We start from the raw sequence: 24,878 nt of genomic DNA on the forward strand, positions 1-24,878 counted from the left end.
AATCTTTGGGGACAGGCGACATTCGGGGGGGATAGGGCCCGTGCCCTCAGCCAAGATGGCGGCGGTTCCCCTTTCCCGCTGCCCTCACTCAAGATGGCGGCGGTTCCCCTTTCCCGCTGCCCTCACTCAAGATGGCGGCGGTTCCACTTCCTCACTGCCCTCACTCAAGATGGCGGCGGTTCCCCTTTCCCGCTGCCCTCACTCAAGATGGCGGCGGCTCCCCGTTCACCTGCCCGTGCCCTTACCCAAGATGGCGGCGGCCGGCGTGGCGTCACGGCGTGACGTGAGGGGCGTGGTGCGGCTGAGGGAAGTGCCGGGACTGCCCGGTCGCAATCTCGCTCCCGGTCCCGGTTCCCCCTCACCCCGCCCCATCCCCGTTCCCCCCGTCCCGGCCGCGCCATGGATTGTTACACGGCCAACTGGAACCCGCTGGGCGAGGAGACCTTCTACCGGTGAGGGGCGGCACCGGCCCGAGGCTGCTCGGGGGTCCCGGGTGTGTTTGGGGGTCTCGGGGCTGGGAGAGGGGTCCCGGGAATGCTCGGGGGGATGCCAGGGCTGGGAATGGGGTCCCAGGGGTGGTTGGGGGGGTCCCGGGGGTTTCTGGGGGGGTCTTGAGGCTGTTTGGAGGAGTCTCGTGGTGCCCGTGGATCTTGGGAATGGCTGGGAAGGGGGTCCCGGGGGTGGTTGAGGGGTCCCAGGGCTGTCGTGAGGCGTCCTGGGATGGTCTTGGGGTTGGCTGGGAGGGGTCTCGTGGTGCCCACGGATTTTGGGGTTGGCTGGGAGGGGGTCCTGCGGTGGCCCCGGGTCACCGGCGCGGTCTGAGGGGTTCCCGGGTTGTCTGTGGATCTCAGGGCTCCTGGGGTCTATCAGGGGTGGTCCCAGGGCCGGCTGGGGGTGGGCACCATCCATGGCCCGCCATCCCTGTGCCTGCCACTTGTCTGTCCATCCATCCCTCCATCCCTCCCTCCATCCATCCCTCCATCCCTCCCTCCATCCATCCCTCCATCCATCCATCCTTCCATCCATCCATCCATCCTTCCATCCATCCCTCCATCCCTCCATCCATCCGTCCCTCCCTCCCTCCATCCCTCCCTCCCTCCATCCCTCCATCCATCCATCCCCCTCCCTCCCTCCATCCCTCCCTCCATCCATCCCTCCATCCATCCATCCATCCATCCCTCCATCCATCCATCCTTCCATCCATCCATCCATCCTTCCATCCATCCGTCCCTCCCTCCATCCCTCCCTCCATCCATCCATCCCTCCATCCATCCCTCCCTCCCTCCATCCATCCCTCCCTCCCTCCATCCCTCCATCCATCCATCCATCCCTCCCTCCCTCCGTCCATCCATCCATCCATCCCTCCATCCCTCCATCCATCCATCCATCCCTCCATCCATCCCTCCATCCATCCATCCTTCCATCCCTCCCTCCATCCCTCCCTCCATCCATCCATCCCTCCATCCCTCCATCCATCCATCCATCCCTCCATCCATCCCTCCATCCATCCATCCCTCCATCCATCCCTCCATCCCTCCCTCCATCCATCCATCCCTCCCTCCCTTCGTCCATCCCTCCATCCATCCATGCGTCCATCCATCCATCCCTCCCTCCATCCCTCCATCCCTCCCTCCATCCCTCCATCCCTCCATCCCTCCATCCATCCATCCATCCATCCATCCCTCCCTCCCTCCATCCATCCATCCATCCATCCATCCATGCGTCCATCCATCCATCCCTCCATCCCTCCATCCATCCCTCCATCCATCCCTCCATCCATCCATCCCTCCCTCCATCACTCCCTCCCTCCATCCCTCCCTCCATCCATGTCCCGGCAGGAAGCTGGAGCTGTACTCCATGGAATGGGGGCTGCGGGAGGACCTGCGGGACTGCGTGGTGGCAGCGGCCCCGTACGGGGGTCCCATAGGTGGGTGCAGCCCCTCCGAGCCCCCCGAGCCGGGGGCTGTGCCGGGGACGGCTCAGGGAATGTTCGTTCCCCAGCTCTGCTGAGGAATTCCCGGCGGGAGAAGACCCCCAGCGCCCGCCCGCTCCTGGAGATCTACTCGGCCTCGGGGTTGCTCCTGGCCAGTGTCCCGGTGAGGCGGGAGGGGACGGACACCCCCCGCGTTTGTGGGGGACAGGGATGTGGGAGCAAAGGGGAGAGGGAGGTGCCCAGGGATGGGAGAGGAGCATGGGATGGGGTTTGGAGCCGCAGGAACATCCTCCCTTCTCCTGCCTGGGGCTGGGGCGGACACGGGGCAGTGGAGGGACAGGGAGAGGTGCCACGACTGCAGGGACCTGGAGAAGAGCCAGGGCAGGTGAGGTGTCGGACCTTGGGATTGTTGGACCTCTGGATGAGGTGTCAGACCTTGGGATGAGGTGTTGGACCTCGGGATGAGGTGTCAGACCTTGGGATGAGGTGTTGGACCTCTGGATGAGGTGTCGGACCTTTGGATGAAGTGTTGGACCTTGGGATGAGGTGTTGGACCTCGGGATAAGATGTTGGACCTCGGGATGAGGTGTTGGACCTCGGGATGAGGTGTCGGACCTCGGGATAAGATGTTGGACCTCGGGATGAGGTGTTGGACCTTGGGATGAGGTGTTGGACCTCGGGATGAGGTGTTGGACCTCCAGGTGAGGTGTCCAACCCTCTGGACAAGGTGTCCAACCTCTGGACAAGCTGTCAGACCTCAGCCACGCCCGCTGACCCCATGGGAGGGACATCCCTGGCTCGGGGCTGTCCGGAGCACCCCGGAGCTGACCCTTTCCCGTGCCATTCCCAGTGGAAGAGCGGCCGCCTGGTGCACCTGGGCTGGACGGCGGGGGAGGACCTGCTGTGCATCCAGGAGGACGGGACCGTGCTGGTCTACAACCTGTTCTGCGAGTTCAAGCGGCACTTCAGCATGGGAAACGTGAGGGAACGGGCGCCGGGACGGGGCAGCGACCTCACAGCCCTGTCCCGTTCCAGCCCTGTCCCGTTCCAGCCCGTCCCATTCCAGCCCCGTCCCGTTCCAGCCCCGTCCCGTTCCAGCCCCGTCCCGTTCCAGCCCGTCCCGTTCCACCCCGTCCCATTCCAGCCCTGTCCCGTTCCACCCTGTCCCGTTCCACCCCGTCCCATTCCAGCCCTGTCCCGTTCCACCCTGTCCCGTTCCACCCCGTCCCATTCCAGCCCTGTCCCGTTCCACCCTGTCCCGTTCCACCCTGTCCCATTCCAGCCCTGTCCCATTCCACCCCTGCCATGAGCAGGGACACTTCCCACCATCCCTGGGGCACTCCCACCATCCCAAGGACACTTCCCACCATCCCAGGGGCATTTCCACCATCCCAGGGACACCTCCCACCATCCCAAGGACACCTCCCACCATCCCTGGAACATTTCCACCATCCCAGGGACACTCCCACCATCCCAGGGACACCTCCCACCATCCCAGGGACACTTCCACCATCCATGGGGCACCTCCCACCATCCCAAGGACACCTCCCACCATCCCTGGAACATTTCCACCATCCCAGGGACACTCCCACCATCCCAAGGACACCTCCCACCATCCCTGGAACATTTCCACCATCCCAGGGACACCTCCCACCATCCCTGGGACACTTCCACCATCCCAGGGACACTCCCCACCATCCCAGGGACACTTCCCACCATCCCTGGGACACTTCCACCATCCCAGGGACACTCCCCACCATCCCAGGGACACTCCCCACCATCCCAGGGACACTCCCACCATCCCTGGGAGACTCCCACCATCCCAGGGACACTCCCACCATCCCTGGGACATTTCCACCATCCCAGGGACACTCCCACCATCCCTGGGAGACTCCCACCATCCCAGGGACACTTCCACCATCCCAGGGTGCTCCAAGCCTCAATGTCCAACATGGCCTTGGACACTCCCAGGGATCCAGAGGCAGCCACAGCTCCTCTGGGAATTCCAGCCCAGCCAGGAATTCCTTCCCTCTTTCCCACCCCGAATTTGCTCTGTTCCATTTCCCCCTCGCTCTGCCTCTTGTCAGATGTCCCGGGCAGGGTTTGGGGGATGCGGAATCGACCCCTTGGGGCACCGCGGGGAGCCAGGGTCTGTCCCATCCCTTGGGAACGAGCTGGGATCCATCCCGGAGGGAAGAGCCTTCCCCTCCTCGCTGCGTGCCTGAGCCGAGCCCCGCGTGCCCCAGTGTCCCCAGTGTCCCCAGTGTCCCCAGGGTCCCCATGCCCGCCGTGTCCTGGCGCAGGAGGTGCTGCAGAACCACGTGCTGGAGGCGCAGGTTTTCCACACGGAGTTCGGGACGGGCGTGGCCATCCTGACGGGAGCGCTGCGCTTCTCCCTGGCCACCAACATCGACGACCTCAAGCTGCGCCGCCTGCCCGAGGTTCCCGGTGGGTGTCCCCGTGTCCCTGTGTCCCCCTGTCCATCCCTGTCCCCGTGTCCCCGTGTCCCTGTGTCCCCGTGTCCATCCCTGTCCCCGTGTCCCCCTGTCCCGCTGTCCTTGCTGCTCCTCTGGCCCTCTGTTCCCCCTTCTCACGCGTTCCTCTGTCCCCTCCCCGTCCCCCTCTGTCCCCCCCTGTACCTCTGTCCCCCATCCCCCTCTGTCTGTCCCTCTGTCCCTCCTTGTCCTCCCCTGTCCCCGTGTCCCCCCTGTCCATCCCTGTGTCCCCCCGTCCATCCCCGTGTCCGTCTGTCCATCCCTGTCCCCATGTCCCTCTGTCCATCGCTGTGTCCCCCCATCCATCCCCATGTCCCTCTGTCCCCCCCCGTCCCCATGTCCCTCTGTCCATCCCCGTGTCCCCCTGTCCATCCCCGTGTCCCTCTGTCCATCCCCGTGTCCCCCTGTCCATCCCTCTGTCCATCCCCATCCCCGTGTCCCTCTGTCCATCCCCGTGTCCCTCTGTCCATCCCCGTCCCCGTGTCCCTCTGTCCATCCCCATCCCCGTGTCCCTCTGTTCATCCCCATGTCCCTCTGTCCATCCCCATCCCCGTGTCCCTCTGTCCATCCCCGTGTCCCTCTGTCCATCCCCATCCCCGTGTCCCTCTGTCCATCCCCGTTCCCTCTGTCCATCCCCGTCCCCGTGTCCCTCTGTCCATCCCCATCCCCGTGTCCCCCCTGTCCATCCCCGTGTCCGTCTGTCCATCCCCCTGTCCATCCCCGTGTCCCCCTGTCCATCCCCGTGTCCGTCTGTCCATCCCCCTGTCCGTCCCCGTGTCCCCCTGTCCATCCCCGTGTCCGTCTGTCCGTCCCCCTGTCCATCCCCGTGTCCCCCTGTCCATCCCCCTGTCCATCTGTCCATCCCCCTGTCCATCCCCGTGTCCCCCTGTCCATCCCCGTGTCCGTCTGTCCATCCCCCTGTCCGTCCCTGTCCCCAGGGCTCTGACGCTGTCCCCGCAGGGCTGCAGAAGCCCCCGCCGTGCTGGGCCGTGCTGACCCAGGACAGAGTGACCGTGGTGCTCCTGGCCGTGGGACAGGAGCTCTTCCTGCTGGACAACACCTCCTGCTCCGTGGTGGTGAGGCAATTATGGGATGGCGCTGCGCACCCGGGGCCCCACTGTCCCTTGGGATGCTCCCAGGTCCTTTCCCATCCCATGGGATGCTCCCAGGTCCTTCCCTTGTCCCATGGGATGCTCCCAGGTCCTTTTCCCATCTCATGGGATGCTCCCAGGTCCTTTCCCCATCCCGTAGGATCCTCCCAGGTCCTTTTCCCACCCTGTAGGATCCTCCCAGGTTCTTTCCCCATCCCATGGGATGCTCCTAGGTCCTTCCCTTGTTCTATGAGATATTCCCAGGTGCTTCTCCCATCCCATAGGATCCTCCCACGTCCTTTCCCCATCCCATAGGATGCTCCCAGGTCCTTCCCCTCTCCCATGGGATGCTCCCAGGTCCTTTCCCTGTCCCATGGGATGCTCCCAGGTCCTTCTCTTGTCCCATGGGATGTGCCCAGGTGCTTTTCCCATCCCATGGGATCCTCCCAGATCCTTTCCCCATCCCATAGGATCCTCCCAGGTGCTTTTCCCACCCTGTAGGATGCTCCCAGGTCCTTCCCCTGTCCCATGGGACGCTCCCAACTCCCCACACTCACTCTCAAGTGCTTTTCCCATCCCGTAGGATCCTCCCAGGTCCTTCCCCTGTCCTATGGGATATTCCCAGGTCCTTTCCCCATCCCATAGGATCCTCCCACGTCCTTTCCCCATCCCATGGGATGCTCCCAGGTCCTTCCCCTCTCCCATGGGATGCTCCCAACTCCCCTCACTCACTCCCAGGTGCTTTCCCCATCCCATAGGATCCTCCCACCCTGTAGGATGCTCCCAGGTCCTTTTCCTGTCCCATGGGATGCTCCCAGGTGCTTTTCCTCCCATAGGATCCTCCCAGGTCCTTTCCCCATCCCATGAGATGCTCCCAGGTCCTTTCCCCATCCCATAGGATGCTCCCAGGTCCTTTCCCCATCCCATGAGATGCTCCCAGGTCCTTCCCCTGTCCCATGGGATGCTCCCAACTCCCCACACTCACTCCCAGGTGCTTTCTCCATCCCATGGGATGCTCCCAGCTCCTTCCCCTCTCCCATGGGATGCTCCCAGCCCCCTTCCCCACTCTCCCCCACCCCCTCCCTGCCCCTCTCCCAAGCTCAGGTGTGGAAAGCGGGGCAGGGCGGGAGGGGCTCCCCCTGCTCTGGCCGTGCCGCTCAGGGGTCACTCTGGGGGTGCCACTGGTGGCCCCCAGTGACCCCCCCTGTCCCGCCCAGAGCCCCCCCGGGCTGAGCCCCTCGGCGGGGCCGTTCCTGCACATGGCCGTGTCCTTCACCCACCGGCACCTCGCCCTCTTCTGCGACTCCGGCACCGTCTGGATGGGGATGGCCTCGCTCAAGGTGAGCTCACCCGGCCTGGGGGGGTCCCTGAGGGGTTCTGGGGGGTCCCTGGGGGGGTTCAGGCCACCCCATATCCTGGCAGAACCCCAGAGCTGGTGCCGCTGCCTTCCCTGTGCCCCAAATCCGGCTGGTTTCCGTTCACAGCCCCAGATTCAGGAATGTTCCCCGCCTTGCTCGGAGCCCAGCTTCCTTCCAGGGCGGGATTTGGGATCTGTGGGACCTTCTGGGTGGCACAGTGCCCACCCCACATTCCCAGTGCCCGTCCCTGACCCCTCATCCTCTCCCACAGGAAAAGTTCTGCGAGTTCAGCACCGGCGTCCGATCCCCGCCCAGGCAGATGGTTTGGTGAGCGCTGGCACTGCCCACCTGGCACCCCCGGCCTTCCTTGGGCTCCCCTCGGCTCTGCGGGACCCTCTGGGGCCACGGGGATCTGGGGTTAATGGGATTGGGATCCCCCTGGCTCTGTGGGACCCTCTGGGGCCACGGGGATCTGGGGTTAACGGGATTGGGGTCCCCTTGTGATCTGTGGGACCCTCTGGGGCCACGGGATCTGGGGTTAATGGGATTGGGCTCCCCTCGGCTCTGCGGGACCCTCTGGGGCCACGGGGATCTGGGGTTAATGGGATTGGGGTCCCCTTGTGATCTGTGGGACCCTCTGGGGCCACGGGGATCTGGGGTTAATGGGATTGGGGTCCCCTTGTGATCTGTGGGACCCTCTGGGGCCACGGGGATCTGGGGTTAACGGGTTGGGGTCTCCCTGGCTCTGTGGGACCCTCTGGTGTCCCTGCTCCATGTTTGGGGTCCCAGGGACTGGGATTCACAGGATTGGGGTCCTCTTGGGATCAGTGGGACTCTAAAGTCCCTGCTCCATGTTTGGGGTCACAGGGATCTGGGGTTAATGGGATTGGGATCTGTGGGATCCCCCTTGGGATCTGTGGGACCCTCTGGTGTCCCTGCTCCAGGTGTGGGGTCCCAGGGACTGGGATTCCCAGGATTGGGATCCCCCTGGCTCTGTGGGACCCTCTGGTGTCCCTGCTCCAGCTGTGGGGTCCCAGGGTCCGGGGTCAATGGGGTTGGGGTCCCCCAGGTGCACGCGGCCCCGCAGCCGCCAGCGCGCCGTGGTGCTGGCCTGGGAGCGGCAGCTGATGGTGGTGGGCAATTCCTCGGAGTGCATCCGGTATCCTTTGGGAAGAGGGGACATTCCTGGGCCCTCCACGTGCTGCTGCCACCTCCTCTGTCACCGGCACTGCGGGGTCCCCTCGGTGTCCTGTCCCCTGGGATGCTCCCAGGTCCTTTTCCTGTCCCCTGGGATGCTCCCAGGTCCTTTTCCTGTCCCCTGGGACGCTCCCAGGTCCTTTTCCTGTCCCCTGGGATGCTCCCAGGTCCTTTCCTCATCCCCTGGGATGCTCCCAGGTCCTTTCCTGTCCCCTGGGATGCTCCCAGGTCCTTGCCCGTCCCCTGGGATGCTCCCAGGTCCTTCCCTGTCCCATGGGATGCTCCCAACTCCTACTCTGGCTCCCAGGTCCTTTCCCTGTTCCCATGGATGCTCCCAGGTCCTTCCTTTGTCCCATGGATGCTCCCAGGTCCTTTCCTGTCCCATGGGAAACTCCCAGGTCCTTTCCCTGTCCCCTGAGATGCTCCCAGGTCCTTTCCCTGTCCCCTGGGATGCTCCCAGGTCCTTTCCTGTCCCATGGATGCTCCCAGGTCCTTCCTTTGTCCCATGGGATGCTCCCAGGTCCTTTCCTGTCCCCTGGGATGCTCCCAGGTCCTTCCCTGTTCCCATGGATGCTCCCAGGTCCTTTCCTGTCCCATGGGATGCTCCCAGGTCCTTTCCTGTCCCCTGGGATGCTCCCAGGTCCTTTCCTGTCCCCTGGGATGCTCCCAGGTCCTTCCCTGTTCCCATGGATGCTCCCAGGTCCTTTCCTGTCCCATGGATGCTCCCAGGTCCTTCCTTTGTCCCATGGATGCTCCCAGGTCCTTCCTTTGTCCCATGGATGCTCCCAGGTCCTTCCCTGTCCCCAGGGATGCTCCCAGGTCCCTTCCCCATCCCACGGCGTTCCCTTCCCTCTGTGGTGTCCCTGGAGCCGTGGCCGTGCCCCAGCCCTTAGCGGGAGCACAGCTTTGTCCTGGATGAGGATTCCCACCTGGTGCCCGAGCTGGACGGGGTCCGGATCCTGTCCCGCACCTCCCACGAGTTCCTGCACGAGATCCCAGGTGAGTTTTCCCTGCCCTCCTGGGCACCTGGGATAAGGAAACCTGGCCCAGGAATTCCCAGAGAAGCTGTGGATGCTCCATCCCTGGAAGGGTCCAAGGGCAGGTTGGATGGGGCTTGGAGAAAGCTGGGATAGTGGGAGGTGCCCCTGGTGGGGCTGGGTGGGATTCCAGGTCCCTTCCCACCCAAACCAGTCCGGGATTCTGCAGCCAGGCTGGGAATGCTGGGAATGTTCCCCTGGAGAAGGGAGAACTCCAGGGAATCCTCACAGTCCCTAAAGGGGCTCCAGGAGAGCTGCAGAGGGATTTGGGAGAAGGGATTTGGGACAGGAGGCAGGGAATGGCTTCCCAGTGGGAAAGGGGAGCTTGGGCTGGGATGTTGGGAAGGAATTGCTGGCTGGGAGGGTGGGGAGGGGCTGGGCTGGAATTGCCAGAGCAGCTGGGGCTGCCCCTGGATCCCTGGGAATGTCCAAGGCCAGGCTGGACATTGGGGCTTGGATCCACCTGGGACAGTGGGAGGTGTCCCTGCCCATGGAATTAGAGGAGCTTTAAGGTCCTTTCATCCCAAACCGTTCCAGTATTCCGGAGCCCCTCTGCTCTGGATCAGGCTGGGAGAGCTGGGAATGTTGCCCTGGAGAAGGGAAGGAGCCAGGGAGAGCTGCGAGCCCCTTGCAGGGCCTAAAGGGGCTCCAGGAGAGCTGCAGAGGGACTGGGGCCAAGGCCTGGAGGGCCAGGAGGCAGGGAATGGCTTCCCAGTGGGAAAGGGGAGCTTGGGCTGGGATGTTGGGAAGGAATTCCCGGCTGGGAGGGTGGGGAGGGGCTGGGCTGGAATTGCCAGAGCAGCTGGGGCTGCCCCTGGATCCCTGGGAATGTCCAAGGCCAGGCTGGACATTGGGGCTTGGATCCACCTGGGACAGTGGGAGGTGTCCCTGCCCATGGAATTAGAGGAGCTTTAAGGTCCTTTCATCCCAAACCGTTCCAGTATTCCGGAGCCCCTCTGCTCTGGATCAGGCTGGGAGAGCTGGGAATGTTGCCCTGGAGAAGGGAAGGAGCCAGGGAGAGCTGCGAGCCCCTTGCAGGGCCTAAAGGGGCTCCAGGAGAGCTGCAGAGGGACTGGGGCCAAGGCCTGGAGGGCCAGGAGGCAGGGAATGGCTTCCCAGTGGGAAAGGGGAGCTTGGGCTGGGATGTTGGGAAGGAATTCCCGGCTGGGAGGGTGGGGAGGGGCTGGGCTGGAATTGCCAGAGCAGCTGGGGCTGCCCCTGGATCCCTGGCAGTGCCCAAGGCCAGGCTGGACACTGGGGCTTGGATCCAGCTGGAATTGGGGAAGGTGTTGGGCTTGGAATGGGATGGGATTTCACATCCCTTCCCACCCAACCCATTCCACGATCCCGCTGCTGGAAGATGCTGCCAGCTCATGGAAGTGGCACCCGGTGCCAGCTCTGGGCTGGAGCAGCCCCTCAGCCGTGCCCTATCCCAATCCCTGCAGAAGCCAGCCAGGAGATTTTCCGGATCGCTTCCATGGCTCCGGGCGCTCTGCTCCTCGAGGCGCAGAAGGAATACGAGGTACATCCGTCCATTCCCCCTTCCCAGACACCCACTGGGGTGGCATCCCGAGGGCTCCGTGTGCCACGGGGCACCCCGTTCCCGTTTTCCCCGCAGAAGGAGAGCCAGAAGGCCGACGAGTACCTGCGGGAAATCCGGGAGCAGCAGCTGCTTCCCGAGGCCGTGGGCCAGTGCATCGAGGCCGCGGGCTACGAGCACGAGCCCGATACCCAGAAATCCCTGCTGAGGGTGAGCCGGGAGCGGCAGCAGCAGCAGGAGGAGGAGGAGGAGGAGGAAGGGGAGGAAGGAGGGTGGAGCTGAAGGATTTTCCCAAAGGATTTCCCTGAGGGATTTTCCCCCGATCCCGCAGGCAGCTTCCGCGAGCACCAGGCAGCTGCCAGGCCAGCACCACGGCTCGCTGCAGCTGGGGGACCCCAACCCCATTAACCCCGGTCTCTGGGACCCCACATCCGGAGCAGGGACACCAGAGGGTCCCACAGAGCCAGGGGGATCCCAATCCTGGGAATCCCAGTCCCTGGGACCCCAAAAATGGAGCAGGGACACCAGAGGGTCCCACAGAGCCAAGGGGATCCCAATCCTGTGAATCCCAGTCCCTGGGACCCCACATCCGGAGCAGGGACTTTAGAGTCCCACTGATCCCAAGAGGACCCCAGTCCTGTGAATCCCAGTCCCTGAGACCCCAAACATGGAGCAGGGACACCAGAGGATCCCACAGATCCCAAGGGGACCCCAATCCTGTGAATCCCAGTCCCTGGGACCCCAAACCTGGAGCAGGGACACCAGAGGGTCCTACAGAGCCAAGGGGATCCCAATCCTGGGAATCCCAGTCCCTGGGACCCCACACCTGGAGCAGGGACACCAGAGGGTCCCACAGAGCTGAGGGAACCCCAGTCCTATCAACCCCGGTGCCTGTGACCCCAAACATGGAACAGGGACACCAGAGGGTCCCACAGAGCCAAAGGCACTCTCATCCCATTAACCCCGGTGCCTGGGACCCCAAATCTGGCGCAGGGACACCAGAGGGTCCTGCTCATCCCAAAAGGGCAGCGGGGTGGCCAAGGGGACCCCGATCCCATTAATTCCAGCTCTCCGTGACCTGATTCTCCCCCGATCCCGCAGGCAGCTTCCTTCGGGAAGTGCTTCCTGGATAAATTCCCCCCGGAGGGGTTCGTGCGCATGTGCCAGGACCTGCGGGTCCTCAACGCCATCCGGGACTACCAGATCGGGATCCCGCTCACCTTCACCCAGTATCCTACCGGGACATCCCGCTGGGAGCGGGCTGGGAGCGGGCTGGGAGCGGGCTCGGGGCATTCGTGATCCCAAATGGGCCTTGACCGTCCCTGCAGGTACAAGCAGCTCACCATCGAGGTGCTGCTGGACAGGTGAGGGGCCCAGCCTTCCCACGGCTCCCAGCCCAAAATCCTCATCCCAAAATCCTTATCCCACAGTCCCCATCCCAAAATCCTCATCCCACATTCCCCATCCCACATTCCCCATCCCACATTCCCCATCCCAAGGGTCCCCTGACCCCTCCATGTCCCCCTGACCCCTCCATGTCCCCGATGTGTCCCCCATCCCCCAAAGCCTCCCCCAAATCATCCCCCACCCCCCAAAGCATCCCCCACCCCCCCAAAACATCCCCCGTCCCCCAAATCATCCCCCAAAGCATCCCCCAAATCATCCCCCGTCCCCCAAAGCATCCCCCACTCCCCAAATCATCCCCCAAAGCATCCCCCACCCCCCCAAAGCATCCCCCAAACCCTCCCCCATCCCCCAAACCCTGCCCCACACCCCAAACCCTGCCCCGCTGTGCCCCAAACCCTGCCCCACACCCCAAACCCTGCCCCACACCCCAAACCCTGCCCCGCTGTGCCCCAAACCCTGCCCCACGCCCCAAACCCTGCCCCACGCCCCAAACCCTGCCCCACACCCCAAACCCTGCCCCATGCCCCAAACCCTGCCCCACACCCCAAACCCTGCCCCGCCGTGCCCCAAACCCTGCCCCACACCCCAAACCCTGCCCCGCTCTGCCCCAAACCCTGCCCCACACCCCAAACCCTGCCCCGCCGTGCCCCAAACCCTGCCCCGCCGTGCCCCAAACCCTGCCCCACGCCCCAAACCCTGCCCCACACCCCAAACCCTGCCCCGCCGTGCCCCAAACTCTGCCCCGTGCCCCAAACCCTGCCCCACACCCCAAACCCTGCCCCGCTGTGCCCAGGCTGGTGCTGCGCCGCCTGTACCCCTTGGCCATCCGCATCTGCGAGTTCCTGCGGCTGCCGGCGGCGCAGGGCGTCAGCCGCATCCTGGCACACTGGGCCTGCTGCAAGGTGAGGGGGGCACGCGGTGCCCGGGGAGGGCACCCGGCCACGCCTTGGGCACCCCGGGCACGCTCCTCGCTGGCCCCACAGGTGCAGCAGAAGGACAAGTCGGACGAGGAGGTGGCCCAGGCCATCAACCACAAGCTGGGGGACGCGGCGGGCATCTCCTACTCGGACATCGCCACGCGCGCCTACGACTGCGGCCGCGCCGAGCTGGCCATCAGGGTGGGTGGTGGTGGTGGCACCTGCGGGGTGGTGGCACCTGCGGGGTGGTGGCACCTGCGCCAGGTGACGGCCGTGTGCCCCGGGCAGCTGCTGGAGTACGAGCCCCGCTCGGGCGAGCAGGTGCCGCTGCTGCTGAAGATGAAACGGAGCAAGCTGGCCCTGGGCAAAGCCATCGAGAGCGGGGACACCGACCTGGGTGAGGGTGGCAGGGCATTGGGGGGTGGGGGAGCCTCTTTGGGGGCGTTTTGGGGTTTGGGGGAGCCTCTTTTGGGGCGTTTTGGGGTTTGGGGGAGCCTTTTTGGGGGTGTTTTGGGGTTTGGGGGAGCCTCTTTGGGGCGTTTTGGGGTTTGGGGGAGCCTCTTTGGGGGGTGTTTTGGGGTTTGGGAGGGTACCTGGAGAGTGTTTGGGGTTTGGGAGAGCCCATCAGGAGCGTTTTGGGGTCTGGGGGAGCCTTTTTGGGGGTGTTTTGGGGTCTGGAAGAGCCTCTTTGGGGGCATTTTGGGGTTTGGGGGAGCCTCTTTGGGGGCGTTTTGGGGTTTGGGGGAGCCTCTTTGGGAGGTTTTGGGGTTTGGGAGAGCACCTTGAGAGCATTTGGGGTCTGGGGGAGCCCATCAGGAGGGTTTTGGCGTCTGGGAGAGCTTCTTTGGGCGCACTGTGGGGTTTGGGAGAGCCTCTTTGGGAGGTTTTGGGGTCTGGGGGAGCCTCTTTGGGGGCGTTTTGGGGTCTGGGGGAGCCTCTTGGGAACATTCTGGGGTCTGGGGGAGCCTCTTTGGGGACATTTTGGGGTCTGGGGGAGCCTCTTTGGGAAGTTTTGGGGTCTGAGAGAGCCTCTTGGGAACATTTTGGGGTCTGGGGGAGCCTCTTTGGGAGGTTTTGGGGGCGGGGGGAGCCTCTTTGGGGGTGTTTCGGGGTTTGTGGGAGCACCTTGAGAGCATTTGGGGTCTGGGAAAGCCGCTTGGGGTTTTTTTGGGGTCTGGATGAATCCCTTGGGACCATTTTGGGGTCTTTGGAGAGTCCCTTGAGAGCGTTTTGGCATCTGGGGGAGCCCCTTGGGAACATTTTGGGGCCTTGGCGAGCACACGGAGGGTCGGGGTGGGGGGCACGGAAGGGATCAGGAGGTGCAGAAAAAACCCAAACCAAAACCAAACCCCTCTGCCCCCCAAACCCCCCCTGACCCCAAACCCCCCCTGACCCCAAACCCCTGGCCCCAAACCCCGCTGTCCCCCCAGTTTACACGGTGGTGCTGCACCTCAAGAACGAGCTCAACCGCGGCACCTTCTTCATGACCCTACAGAACCAGCCCGTGGCCCTGAGCCTGTACCGCCAGGTGAGGGGCAGGCACCCCAAAAAACCCCCTGGGGCACCCCAAAAACCCCCTGAGGCACCCCAAAAACCCCCTGAGACAGCCCAAAAATGACCTCGGGCACACCTAAACCCCCCTGAGATAGCCCTAAAATGCCCTGAGGCACCCCAAAAACCCCCTGAGACACCCCAAAAACCTCCTGAGGCACCCCAAAAATGCCCTGAGGCACCCCAAAACCCCCCTGAGACAGCCCTAAAATGCCCTGAGGCACCCCTAAAATGAGCTGGGGCACCCCGAAAACGCCCTGAGGCACCCCGAAACCCCCTGAGGCACCCCTGAAATGCCCTGAGACGCCCCTAAAATGACCCGGGGCACCCCAAAACCTCCTGAGGCACCCCAAAAACCCCTGAGGCACCCCTGAAATGCCCTGAGACACCCCTAAAACCCCCTGAGGCAGCCCTAAAACCCCCTGAAGTACCCCAAAAACCCCCTGAAGTACCCCAAAACCTCCTGAGGAACCCCAAAAACCCCCTGAGGCACCCCAAAAACCCCCTGAAGTACCCCAAAACCTCCTGAGGCACCCCTAAAACCCCCTGAGCCACCCCTAAAATGACCTGGGGCACCCCTAAAATGCCCTGAGCCACCCCAACAACCCACTGAGACATCCCAAACTCTCTGAGCCACCCCAAAAACCCCCTGAGACCCCCCAAAACCCCCCGAGACCCCCCAAAACCCCCTGAGGCACCCCTAAAACCCCCTGAGACCCCCCAAAACCCCCCAAGACCCCCCAAAACCCCCTGAGACCCCCCAAAAACCGCCTGAGGCACCCCCAAACCCCTGAAACCTGCCCCAGGGGTGGCAGCGACCCCCACCCCAAATACCTGTTCCTCCCTGGAGGCTTTGGGGTAGTGATCCCCAAAAACCCGCTGACCTCCATTCCCACACCCAGAGCCCCCATTCCCAAATCCCGAACCCCATTCCCACACCCAGAGCCCCCATTCCCAAATCCCGAACCCCATTCCCACACCCAGATCCCCATTCCCAAATCCCAAACCCCATTCCCACACCTGGATCCCCCATTCCCACATCCTGAACCCCACTCCCACATCCCAAACCCAATTCCCACACTCAGAACCCCATTCCCACATCCTGATCCCCCATTCCCACATCCCAAACCCCATTCCCACATCCTGAACCCCATTCCCAAAGTCAGATCCCCCATTCCCAAATCCAGATCCCCATTGCCCCATCCCAAATCCCCCATTCCCACATCCCAAATCCCCCATTCCCACACTCAGATCCCCCATTCCCCCATCCCAAATCCCCCATTCCCAAATCCAGATCCCCATTCCCACATCCCAAATCCCCCATTCCGACACCCAGGTCCCCCATTCCCACATCCCAATCCCCCATTCCCCCATCCCAAATCCCCCATTCCCACATCTTGAACCCCATTCCCAAATCCAGATCCCCATTCCCCCATCCCAAATCCCCCATTCCCACATCCTGAACCCCATTCCCAAATCCAGATCCCCATTCCCCCATCCCAAATCCCCCATTCCGACACCCAGATCCCCCATTCCCACATCCCAAATCCCCCATTCCCCCATCCCAAATCCCCCATTCCCAAATCCAGATCCCCATTCCCCCATCCCAAATCCCCCATTCCCAAATCCAGATCCCCATTCCCCCATCCCAAATCCCCCATTCCCAAATCCAGATCCCCATTCCCCCATCCCAAATCCCCCATTCCCACATCCTGAACCCCATTCCCAAATCCAGATCCCCATTCCCCCATCCCAAATCCCCCATTCCCAAATCCAGATCCCCATTCCCCCATCCCAAATCCCCCATTCCCAAATCCAGATCCCCATTCCCCCATCCCAAATCCCCCATTCCCAAATCCAGATCCCCATTCCCCCACCCCCTCCCCCTGCCCCCAGGGGTGCCCCCACCCCAAGCATTCCCGGCGTTCCCGTTCCCGCAGTTCTGCCGGCACCAGGAGCGGGAGACGCTGAAGGATCTCTACAACCAGGACGACAACCACCAGGAGCTGGGCAACCTGCACGTGCTCGGTGGCTACCGCGAGAAGGTCCGGGGGGGGTCGGGGAATGGGGTTTGGGATGTGGGAATGGGGGGTCTGGGTGTGGGAATGGGGTTTGGGATGTGGGAATGGGGAATCTGAGTGTGGGAATGGGGGAATCTGGGTGCGGGAATGGGGGATCAGGATGGGGGGTGAGAATGGGGTTTGGGATGTGGGAATGGGGTTTGGGATGTGGGAATGGGGGATCTGGGTGTGGGAATGGGGGATCGGGATGGAGGGTGGGAGTGGGGTTTGGGATTTGGGATGTGGGAGTGGGGGATCTGGGTGTGGAAATGGGGTTTGGGATGTGGGAATGGGGGATCGGGATGGGGGGTGGGAATGGGGTTTGGGATTTGGGAATGGGGGAAGGGGGTGTGGGAATGGGGGATCCGGGATGGGAGGGTGGGAATGGGGGATCTGAGTGTGGGAATGCGGTTTGGGATGTGGGAATGGGGGATCTGCGTGTGGGAATGGGGGATCGGGATGTGGGAATGGGGTTTGGGATTTGGGAATGGGACTCTGGGTGTGGGAATGGGGTTTGGGATTTGGGAATGGGGTTTGGGAATGTGGGAATGGGGGATCTGAGTGTGGGAATGGGGTTTGGGATGTGGGAATGGGGGTTGGGATGTGGGAATGGGGGTTGGGGTTTGGGAATGGGGTTTGGGATTTGGGAATGGGGTTCAGGATGTGGGAATGGGGTTTGGGATGTGGGAATGGGGGATCGGGATTTGGGAATGGCCGGGAGCTGCCCGGGAACGGGACAGGGAACACACCACGGCCAGGATTGCCCCATGGTCCTCCCGCCCTGGATGGGATCTGGGTGTGGGAATGGGGTTTGGGATTTGGGAATGGGGATCTGGGTGTGGGAATGGGGTTCACGATTTGAGAATGGGGGATCTGAGTTTGGGAATAGGGTTTGGGATGTGGGAATGGGGATCTGATTTTGGGAATGGGGTTTGGGATGTGGGAATGGGGGATCTGATTTTGGGAATGGGGTTTGGGATGTGGGAATGGGGTTTGGGGTTTGGAAATATGGTTTGGGATTTGGGAATGGGGTTTGGGATGTGGGAATGGGGTTTGGGGTTTGGAAATATGGTTTGGGATTTGGGAATGGGGTTTGGGATGTGGGAATGGGGTTTGGGGTTTGGAAATATGGTTTGGGATTTGGGAATGGGGCTCTGGATGTGGGAAGGGGGCTCTGGATGTGGGAATGGGGTTCCGGGTGTGGGAATGGGGTTCTGGGTATGGGAATGGGGCTCTGGAGGTGGGAATGGGGTTTGGGATGTGGGAATGGGGTTCTGGGTATGGGAATGGGGTTCGGGATATGGGAATGGGGGATCTGGATATGGGAATTGGGTTCGGGATGTGGGAATGGGGTTCTGGGTATGGGAATGGGCCTCTGAATGTAGGAATGCAGCTCTGGATGTGGGAATGGGGCTCTGGGTGTGGGAAGGGGCTCCCAGCGTGCCCCCCAGTGCCCTGTCCATGCCGTGTGTGCCAGGGGTTGGGATCCTGCCCAGGGAGTCAGGGCTCCCCACTGGGGATCAGGATTCCACTCAGGGAATGACGTGTCCATGTGCCCTGTCCGTGCCCTGTCCGTGCCCTGTCCGTGTGCCCTGTCCATGCCCTGTCCGTGTGCCCTGTCCGTGTGCCCTGTCCGTGCCCTGTCCGTGTGCCCTGTCCATGCCCTGTCCGTGCCCTGTCTGTGCCCTGTCCGTGTGCCCTGTCCGTGTGCCCTGTCCGTGCCCTGTCCGTGTGCCCTGTCCGTGCCCTGTCCGTGCCCTGTCCGTGTGCCCTGTCCGTGTGCCCTGTCCGTGTGCCCTGTCCGTGCCCTGTCCGTGTGCCCTGTCCATGCCCTGTCCGTGCCCTGTCCGTGCCCTGTCCGTGCCCTGTCCGTGTGCCCTGTCTGTGCCCTGTCCGTGTGCCCTGTCTGTGCCCTGTCCGTGCCTTGTCCGTGTGCCCTGTCCGTGTGCCCTGTCCGTGCCCTGTCCGTGCCCTGTCCGTGTGCCCTGTCCATGCCCTGTCCGTGTGCCCTGTCCGTGTGCCCTGTCCGTGTGCCCTGTCCGTGTGCCCTGTCCATGCCCTGTCCGTGCCCTGTCCGTGCCCTGTCTGTGCCCTGTCCGTGTGCCCTGTCCGTGCCCTGTCCGTGCCCTGTCTGTGCCCTGTCCGTGCCCTGTCTGTGTGCCCTGTCCGTGTGCCCTGTCCGTGTGCCCTGTCCGTGCCCTGTCCGTGTGCCCTGTCCATGCCCTGTCCATGCCCTGTCCATGTGCCCTGTCCGTGTGCCCTGTCCGTGTGCCCTGTCCGTGCCCTGTCCGTGTGCCCTGTCTGTGCCCTGTCCGTGCCCTGTCCGTGCCCTGTCTGTGCCCTGTCCGTGTGCCCTGTCCGTGCCCTGTCCGTGCCCTGTCCGTGCCCTGTCTGTGCCCTGTCCGTGTGCCCTGTCCGTGTGCCCTGTCCGTGTGCCCTGTCTGTGCCCTGTCCGTGTGCCCTGTCCGTGCCCTGTCCGTGCCCTGTCCGTGCCCTGTCTGTGCCCTGTCCGTGTGCCCTGTCTGTGCCCTGTCCGTGCCCTGTCCGTGCCCTGTCTGTGCCCTGTCCGTGTGCCCTGTCCGTGTGCCCTGTCCGTGCCCTGTCCGTGCCCTGTCCGTGCCCTGTCTGTGCCCTGTCCGTGTGCCCTGTCCGTGTGCCCTGTCCGTGTGCCCTGTCTGTGCCCTGTCCGTGTGCCCTGTCCGTGCCCTGTCCGTGCCCTGTCTGTGCCCTGTCCGTGTGCCCTGTCCGTGTGCCCTGTCCGTGCCCTGTCTGTGTGCCCTGTCCGTGTGCCCTGTCCGTGTGCCCTGTCTGTGCCCTGTCCGTGTGCCCTGTCCATGCCCTGTCCGTGCCCTGTCCGTGCCCTGTCCGTGTGCCCTGTCCGTGTGCCCTGTCCGTGTGCCCTTTCCGTGCCCTGTCCGTGTGCCCTGTCTGTGCCCTGTCTGTGCCCTGTCCGTGTGCCCTGTCCGTGTGCCCTGTCCGTGTGCCCTGTCCGTGCCCTGTCCGTGTGCCCTGTCCATGCCCTGTCCGTGCCCTGTCCGTGCCCTGTCCGTGTGCCCTGTCCGTGTGCCCTGTCCGTGCCCTGTCCGTGCCCTGTCCGTGTGCCCTGTCCATGCCCTGTCCGTGCCCTGTCCGTGCCCTGTCCGTGTGCCCTGTCCGTGTGCCCTGTCCGTGCCCTGTCTGTGCCCTGTCCGTGTGCCCTGTCCGTGTGCCCTGTCCGTGCCCTGTCCGTGCCCTGTCCGTGTGCCCTGTCCGTGTGCCCTGTCCGTGTGCCCTGTCCGTGCCCTGTCCGTGTGCCCTGTCCATGCCCTGTCCGTGCCCTGTCCGTGCCCTGTCCGTGTGCCCTGTCCGTGTGCCCTGTCCGTGTGCCCTGTCCATGCCCTGTCCGTGTGCCCTGTCCGTGTGCCCTGTCCGTGCCCTGTCCGTGCCCTGTCCGTGTGCCCTGTCCGTGTGCCCTGTCCGTGTGCCCTGTCCGTGCCCTGTCCGTGTGCCCTGTCCATGCCCTGTCCGTGCCCTGTCCGTGCCCTGTCCGTGTGCCCTGTCCGTGTGCCCTGTCCGTGCCCTGTCCGTGCCCTGTCCGTGTGCCCTGTCCGTGCCCTGTCTGTGCCCTGTCCGTGTGCCCTGTCCGTGTGCCCTGTCCGTGCCCTGTCCGTGCCCTGTCCGTGTGCCCTGTCCGTGTGCCCTGTCCGTGTGCCCTGTCCGTGCCCTGTCCGTGTGCCCTGTCCGTGTGCCCTGTCCGTGCCCCTGTCCATGTCCGTGCCCTGTCCGTGCCCTGCCTGTGCCCTGTCCGTGTGCCCTGTCCGTGCCCCTGTCCATGTCCGTGCCCTGTCCGTGCCCAGCGGATTGAGGGGCGCGTGGCCGCCCTGCAGAACGCCCTGGATGAGTTCTACAAGGCCAAGAACGACTTCGCTGCCAAGGTGAGAGTGCCCAGCCGGCACGGGGGACACCGCTGGCACGGGGGACACCGGTGACGAGGGGGACACCAGTGACGAGGTCACCTGTCCGTGCCCCAGCACTGGGGGGCTGTGGGGCTGTCCAGGGGCGTGGCTGGCACAGGGACCCCAGGGCTGGGATGGGGATCCCGGGGGTGGGACGGGGACATCGAGGCTGGATCGGGGACCCTGAGGCTGGGATTGGGACATCGAGGCTGGGACGGGGACCTTGAGGCTGGGATTGGGACATCGAGGCTGGATCGGGGACATCGAGGCTGGGACGGGAGCTCTGGAGTTGGGGCAGGGCTGGGACAGGGACCCCAAGGGTGGGATGGGGACCCTGGGGCTGGGACAGGGACCTCAGGGTTGGGCTGGGGACCCTGGGGCTGGGCTGGGGACATCGAGGCTGGGCCGGGGGACATCGAGGCTGGGCCAGGGACCCCCGAGGCGGTGCCGTGTCCCAGGCCACGGAGGAACAGATCAAGCTGCTGCGGCTCCAGCGGCACCTGCAGGAGGAGCTGGACAAGCCCTACCTGGACCTGTCCCTGCACGACACCGTCTCCACCCTCATCCTGGACGGGCACCACAAGCGCGCCGAGCAGCTCTACCGGGACTTCAGGATCCCGGACAAGAGGTGGGGACGGGCTCTGGGCTGGGCTCCAGGGGCGTTGGTGGCTCCAGGGGCGTTGGTGGCTCCAGGGCCCCCGCTGACCGCTGTGCCCAGGTACTGGTGGCTGAAGATCAGCGCCCTGGCCACCCGCGGCGACTGGGAGGAGATGGAGAAGTTCTCCAAGAGCAAGAAGTCGCCCATCGGGTACCTGGTGAGAGGCTGTGCTGCCGAGGGGGCATCGGCCTCCCCCTCGTCGTCCTCCCATCCTCTTCCTCCCCATTGCAGCCCTCCCATCCTCTTCTTCCCCTTCTCCAACCCTCCCATCCTCTTCTTCCCCTTCTCCAACCCTCCCATCCTCTTCCTCCCCATTTCAGCCCTCCCATCCTCTTCCTCCCATTCCAACCCTCCCATTCTCTTCCTCCCCTCTCCAACCCTCCCATCCTCTTCCTCCCCATTGCAACCCTCCCATCCTCTTCTTCCCCTTCTCCAACCCTCCATCCTCTTCCCCATTCCAGCTCTCCCGTCCTCTTCCTCCCCTTCTCCAACCCTCCCATCCTCTTCCTCCCCTCTCCAACCCTCCCATCCTCTTCCTCCCCATTGCAACCCTCCCATCCTCTTCCTCCCCTCTCCAACCCTCCCATCCTCTTCCTCCCCATTGCAACCCTCCCATCCTCTTCTTCCCCTTCTCCAACCCTCCCATCCTCTTCCTCCCTCTCCAACCCTCCCATCCTCTTCCTCCCCATTCCAGCCCTCCCATCCTCTTCTTCCCCTTCTCCAACCCTCCCATCCTCTTCCCCATTCCAGCTCTCCCATCCTCTTCTTCCCCATTCCCACTCTCCCATCCTCTTCCTCCCCTCTCCAGCCCTTCCATCCTCTTCCTCCCCTCCTCTTCCTCCCCTCTCCATCCTTTCCATCCTCTTCCTCTCCTCTCCCATTCTCTTCCTCCCCTCTCCATCCTTCTCATCCTCTTCCTCCTTCTCCAGCTGTCCTGTCCTTGCCTTCCCATCTTCTTCCTCCCCTCTCCAACCCTTCCATCCTCCTCCTCCCCTCTCCATCTCTCCCCTCCTCTTCCTCCCCTCTCCATCCTTCCCATCCTCCTCCTCCCCTCTCCATCTCTCCCATCCTCTTCCTCCCCTCTCCATCTCTCCCATCCTCCAGCCCTCCCACCCTCCTCTCCCCTTCCTCCCGTGCCCTTCCTCACCTCTCCCCTGCCCCTCCTGCCGCCCCCAGCCCTTCGTGGAGGTGGCCGTGAAGCACCACAACCGCTACGAGGCCAAGAAGTACGCGCCCCGCGTGCCCCCGAGCAGCGTGTCAAGGCCTTCGTCCTCGTGGGGTGAGAGACCCCTCAGGGGCTGCCGGGATGTGGGAACGCACGGCTGCAATTCCCCGTGCGCCAGGAGCAGGGATTTGGGGTGCTGGAGACCCCTGGGAAGGTGCCGGGGTACCGGGATTGGCACTTCCAGGGAAGCGCTGGGATGGTGATGGGGGAGGGCTGGGGGTGCTCCCTGTCCCTGTCCTGTCCTGTCCCTGTCCTGTCCCTGTCCCGTCCCTGTCCCTGTCCCCATCCTGTCCCTGTCCCTGTCCCTGTCCTGTCTCTGTCCCTGTCCCTGTCCCTGTCCCGTCCCTGTCCCTGTCCCTGTCCCCGTCCTGTCCCTGTCCCGTCCCCGTCCCCGTCCCTGTCCTGTCCTGTCCCTGTCCTGTCCCTGTCCCGTCCCTGTCCCTGTCCCTGTCCCTGTCCCTGTCCCTGTCCCGTCCCCGTCCCTGTCCCCGTCCCTGTCCTGTCCTGTCCCTGTCCCGTCCCTGTCCCTGTCCCCATCCTGTCCCTGTCCCTGTCCTGTCCCTGTCCCTGTCCCTGTCCTGTCCCTGTCCCTGTCCTGTCCCTGTCCCCGTCCCCGTCCCTGTCCCTGTCCCGTCCCCGTCCCCGTCCCTGTCCCTGTCCCCGTCCCGTCCCTGTCCCTGTCCCTGTCCCTGTCCCTGTCCCTGTCCCTGTCCCCATCCCGTCCCGTCCCTGTCCCTGTCCCTGTCCCTGTCCCTGTCCCTGTCCTGTCTCTGTCCCCATCCCGTCCCTGTCCCTGTCCCTGTCCCTGTCCCCGTCCCTGTCCCTGTCCCTGTCCCTGTCCCTGTCCTGTCCCTGTCCCTGTCCCCATCCCGTCCCTGTCCCTGTCCCTGTCCCTGTCCCTGTCCCTGTCCCTGTCCCCATCCCGTCCCTGTCCCTGTCCCCATCCCGTCCCTGTCCTGTCCCTGTCCCCATCCCGTCCCTGTCCTGTCCCTGTCCCTGTCCCTGTCCCTGTCCCTGTCCTGTCCCTGTCCCGTCCCTGTCCCTGTCCTGTCCCTGTCCCTGTCCTGTCCCTGTCCCTGTCCCTGTCCTGTCCCTGTCCCTGTCCCCATCCCGTCCCTGTCCCCATCCCGTCCCTGTCCCTGTCCCCGTCCCTGTCCCTGTCCCTGTCCCTGTCCCCGTCCTGTCCCTGTCCCTGTCCCCGTCCCTGTCCCTGTCCCTGTCCTGTCCCTGTCCCTGTCCCTGTCCCGTCCCTGTCCCTGTCCCGTCCCTGTCCCTGTCCCCGTCCTGTCCCTGTCCCTGTCCCTGTCCCTGTCCCCGTCCTGTCCCTGTCCCCGTCCTGTCCCTGTCCCTGTCCCTGTCCCCGTCCCTGTCCCTGTCCCCGTCCTGTCCCTGTCCCCGTCCTGTCCCTGTCCCCGTCCCTGTCCCTGTCCTGTCCCTGTCCCTGTCCCTGTCCCTGTCCCTGTCCCCGTCCTGTCCCTGTCCCTGTCCCTGTCCCTGTCCCTGTCCCTGTCCTGTCCCTGTCCCTGTCCCTGTCCCTGTCCCCGTCCTGTCCCTGTCCCTGTCCCTGTCCCTGTCCCGTCCCTGTCCCTGTCCCCGTCCTGTCCCTGTCCCTGTCCCTGTCCCTGTCCCCGTCCTGTCCCTGTCCCCGTCCTGTCCCTGTCCCTGTCCTGTCCCTGTCCCTGTCCCTGTCCCCGTCCTGTCCCTGTCCCCGTCCTGTCCCTGTCCCTGTCCCTGTCCCTGTCCCTGTCCTGTCCCCCACTTCCCGGCGTTCCGCAGGGACCTGGAGCAGGCGGCCGACGCGGCCATCGAGCGCAAGAACGAGGCCGAGATGAACCTGGTGCTGTCGCGGTGCTCGGCCGGCACCGACGGCGCCGTGGCCGAGAAGCTCAACCGGGCCCGGGCACAGCTCCTCAAGAAGTGACCCCGATGCCGGGGGGGGGGTCCAGCCCCCAGGGACACCCCCAGCCCCCCTCCCTAACCCTAACCCTGACCCTGACACAGCTGGCAGGGGACAGGGCGTGTCCGTGTCCTGTGGAAGCCGCTCCCGGCCCGGCTTTGTCCTCGCTGGGTGCCGGAGGTGGCACCGGGACCCCGCGGGGGACATGGGGGACCTGTCCCTTGTGGTCCAATAAAGAGAAGAGCTCCATGTGCTGTGTGCCCAGGGAGGGGTGTGGGGGCTTGGGGGGCACCGGGAGGGGGTGGCAGGGGACAGTCAGGGGGCACAGGGGGGGGTTCTGGGGCGGTTCCAGGGGCTTGGAGCAGGTCCTGGGGAGGTTTGGAAGGGGGAGGTCACTGGGTGTCCCCAAGGGTCACTTGAGGGGACAGTGGGGGGACACTGCGGGTTCTCTGGGACTCTCAAATGAGTCCTTGGTGGGGACACTCAGAGGGGACACTGGGGCCCAGGAGGAGTGCCTGGAGCAGGCCCTGGGGAAGCTGGAAGGGGAGGTCGCTGGGTGTCCCCAAGGGTCACTTGG

At 64.3% G+C, this 24,878-nt stretch overlaps 1 protein-coding gene across 1 annotated transcript; it reads left to right on the forward strand.

Moving 5' to 3' along the window:
- Window positions 1-288: 288 nt before the first annotated feature.
- VPS16 (VPS16 core subunit of CORVET and HOPS complexes) lies at window positions 289-24,550 on the forward strand. Its single transcript, XM_048303741.1, is given in 25 exon segments — window positions 289-452; window positions 1,839-1,927; window positions 2,002-2,096; window positions 2,784-2,912; window positions 4,237-4,381; window positions 5,389-5,504; window positions 6,737-6,859; window positions 7,149-7,204; window positions 7,947-8,036; window positions 8,979-9,073; window positions 10,557-10,633; window positions 10,730-10,861; window positions 11,753-11,880; window positions 11,980-12,015; window positions 12,852-12,960; window positions 13,042-13,176; window positions 13,264-13,372; window positions 14,406-14,503; window positions 16,467-16,571; window positions 20,423-20,500; window positions 20,980-21,149; window positions 21,240-21,336; window positions 22,356-22,419; window positions 22,422-22,458; window positions 24,181-24,550. Coding segments are annotated over 25 exon segments (2,511 nt in total). The 5' UTR covers window positions 289-399; the 3' UTR covers window positions 24,326-24,550.
- The last annotated feature ends 328 nt before the right edge of the window (window positions 24,551-24,878 follow it).

Source organism: Corvus hawaiiensis, chromosome 5 (genome assembly GCF_020740725.1).
Source record: "Corvus hawaiiensis isolate bCorHaw1 chromosome 5, bCorHaw1.pri.cur, whole genome shotgun sequence".
NCBI lineage: Eukaryota > Metazoa > Chordata > Aves > Passeriformes > Corvidae > Corvus > Corvus hawaiiensis.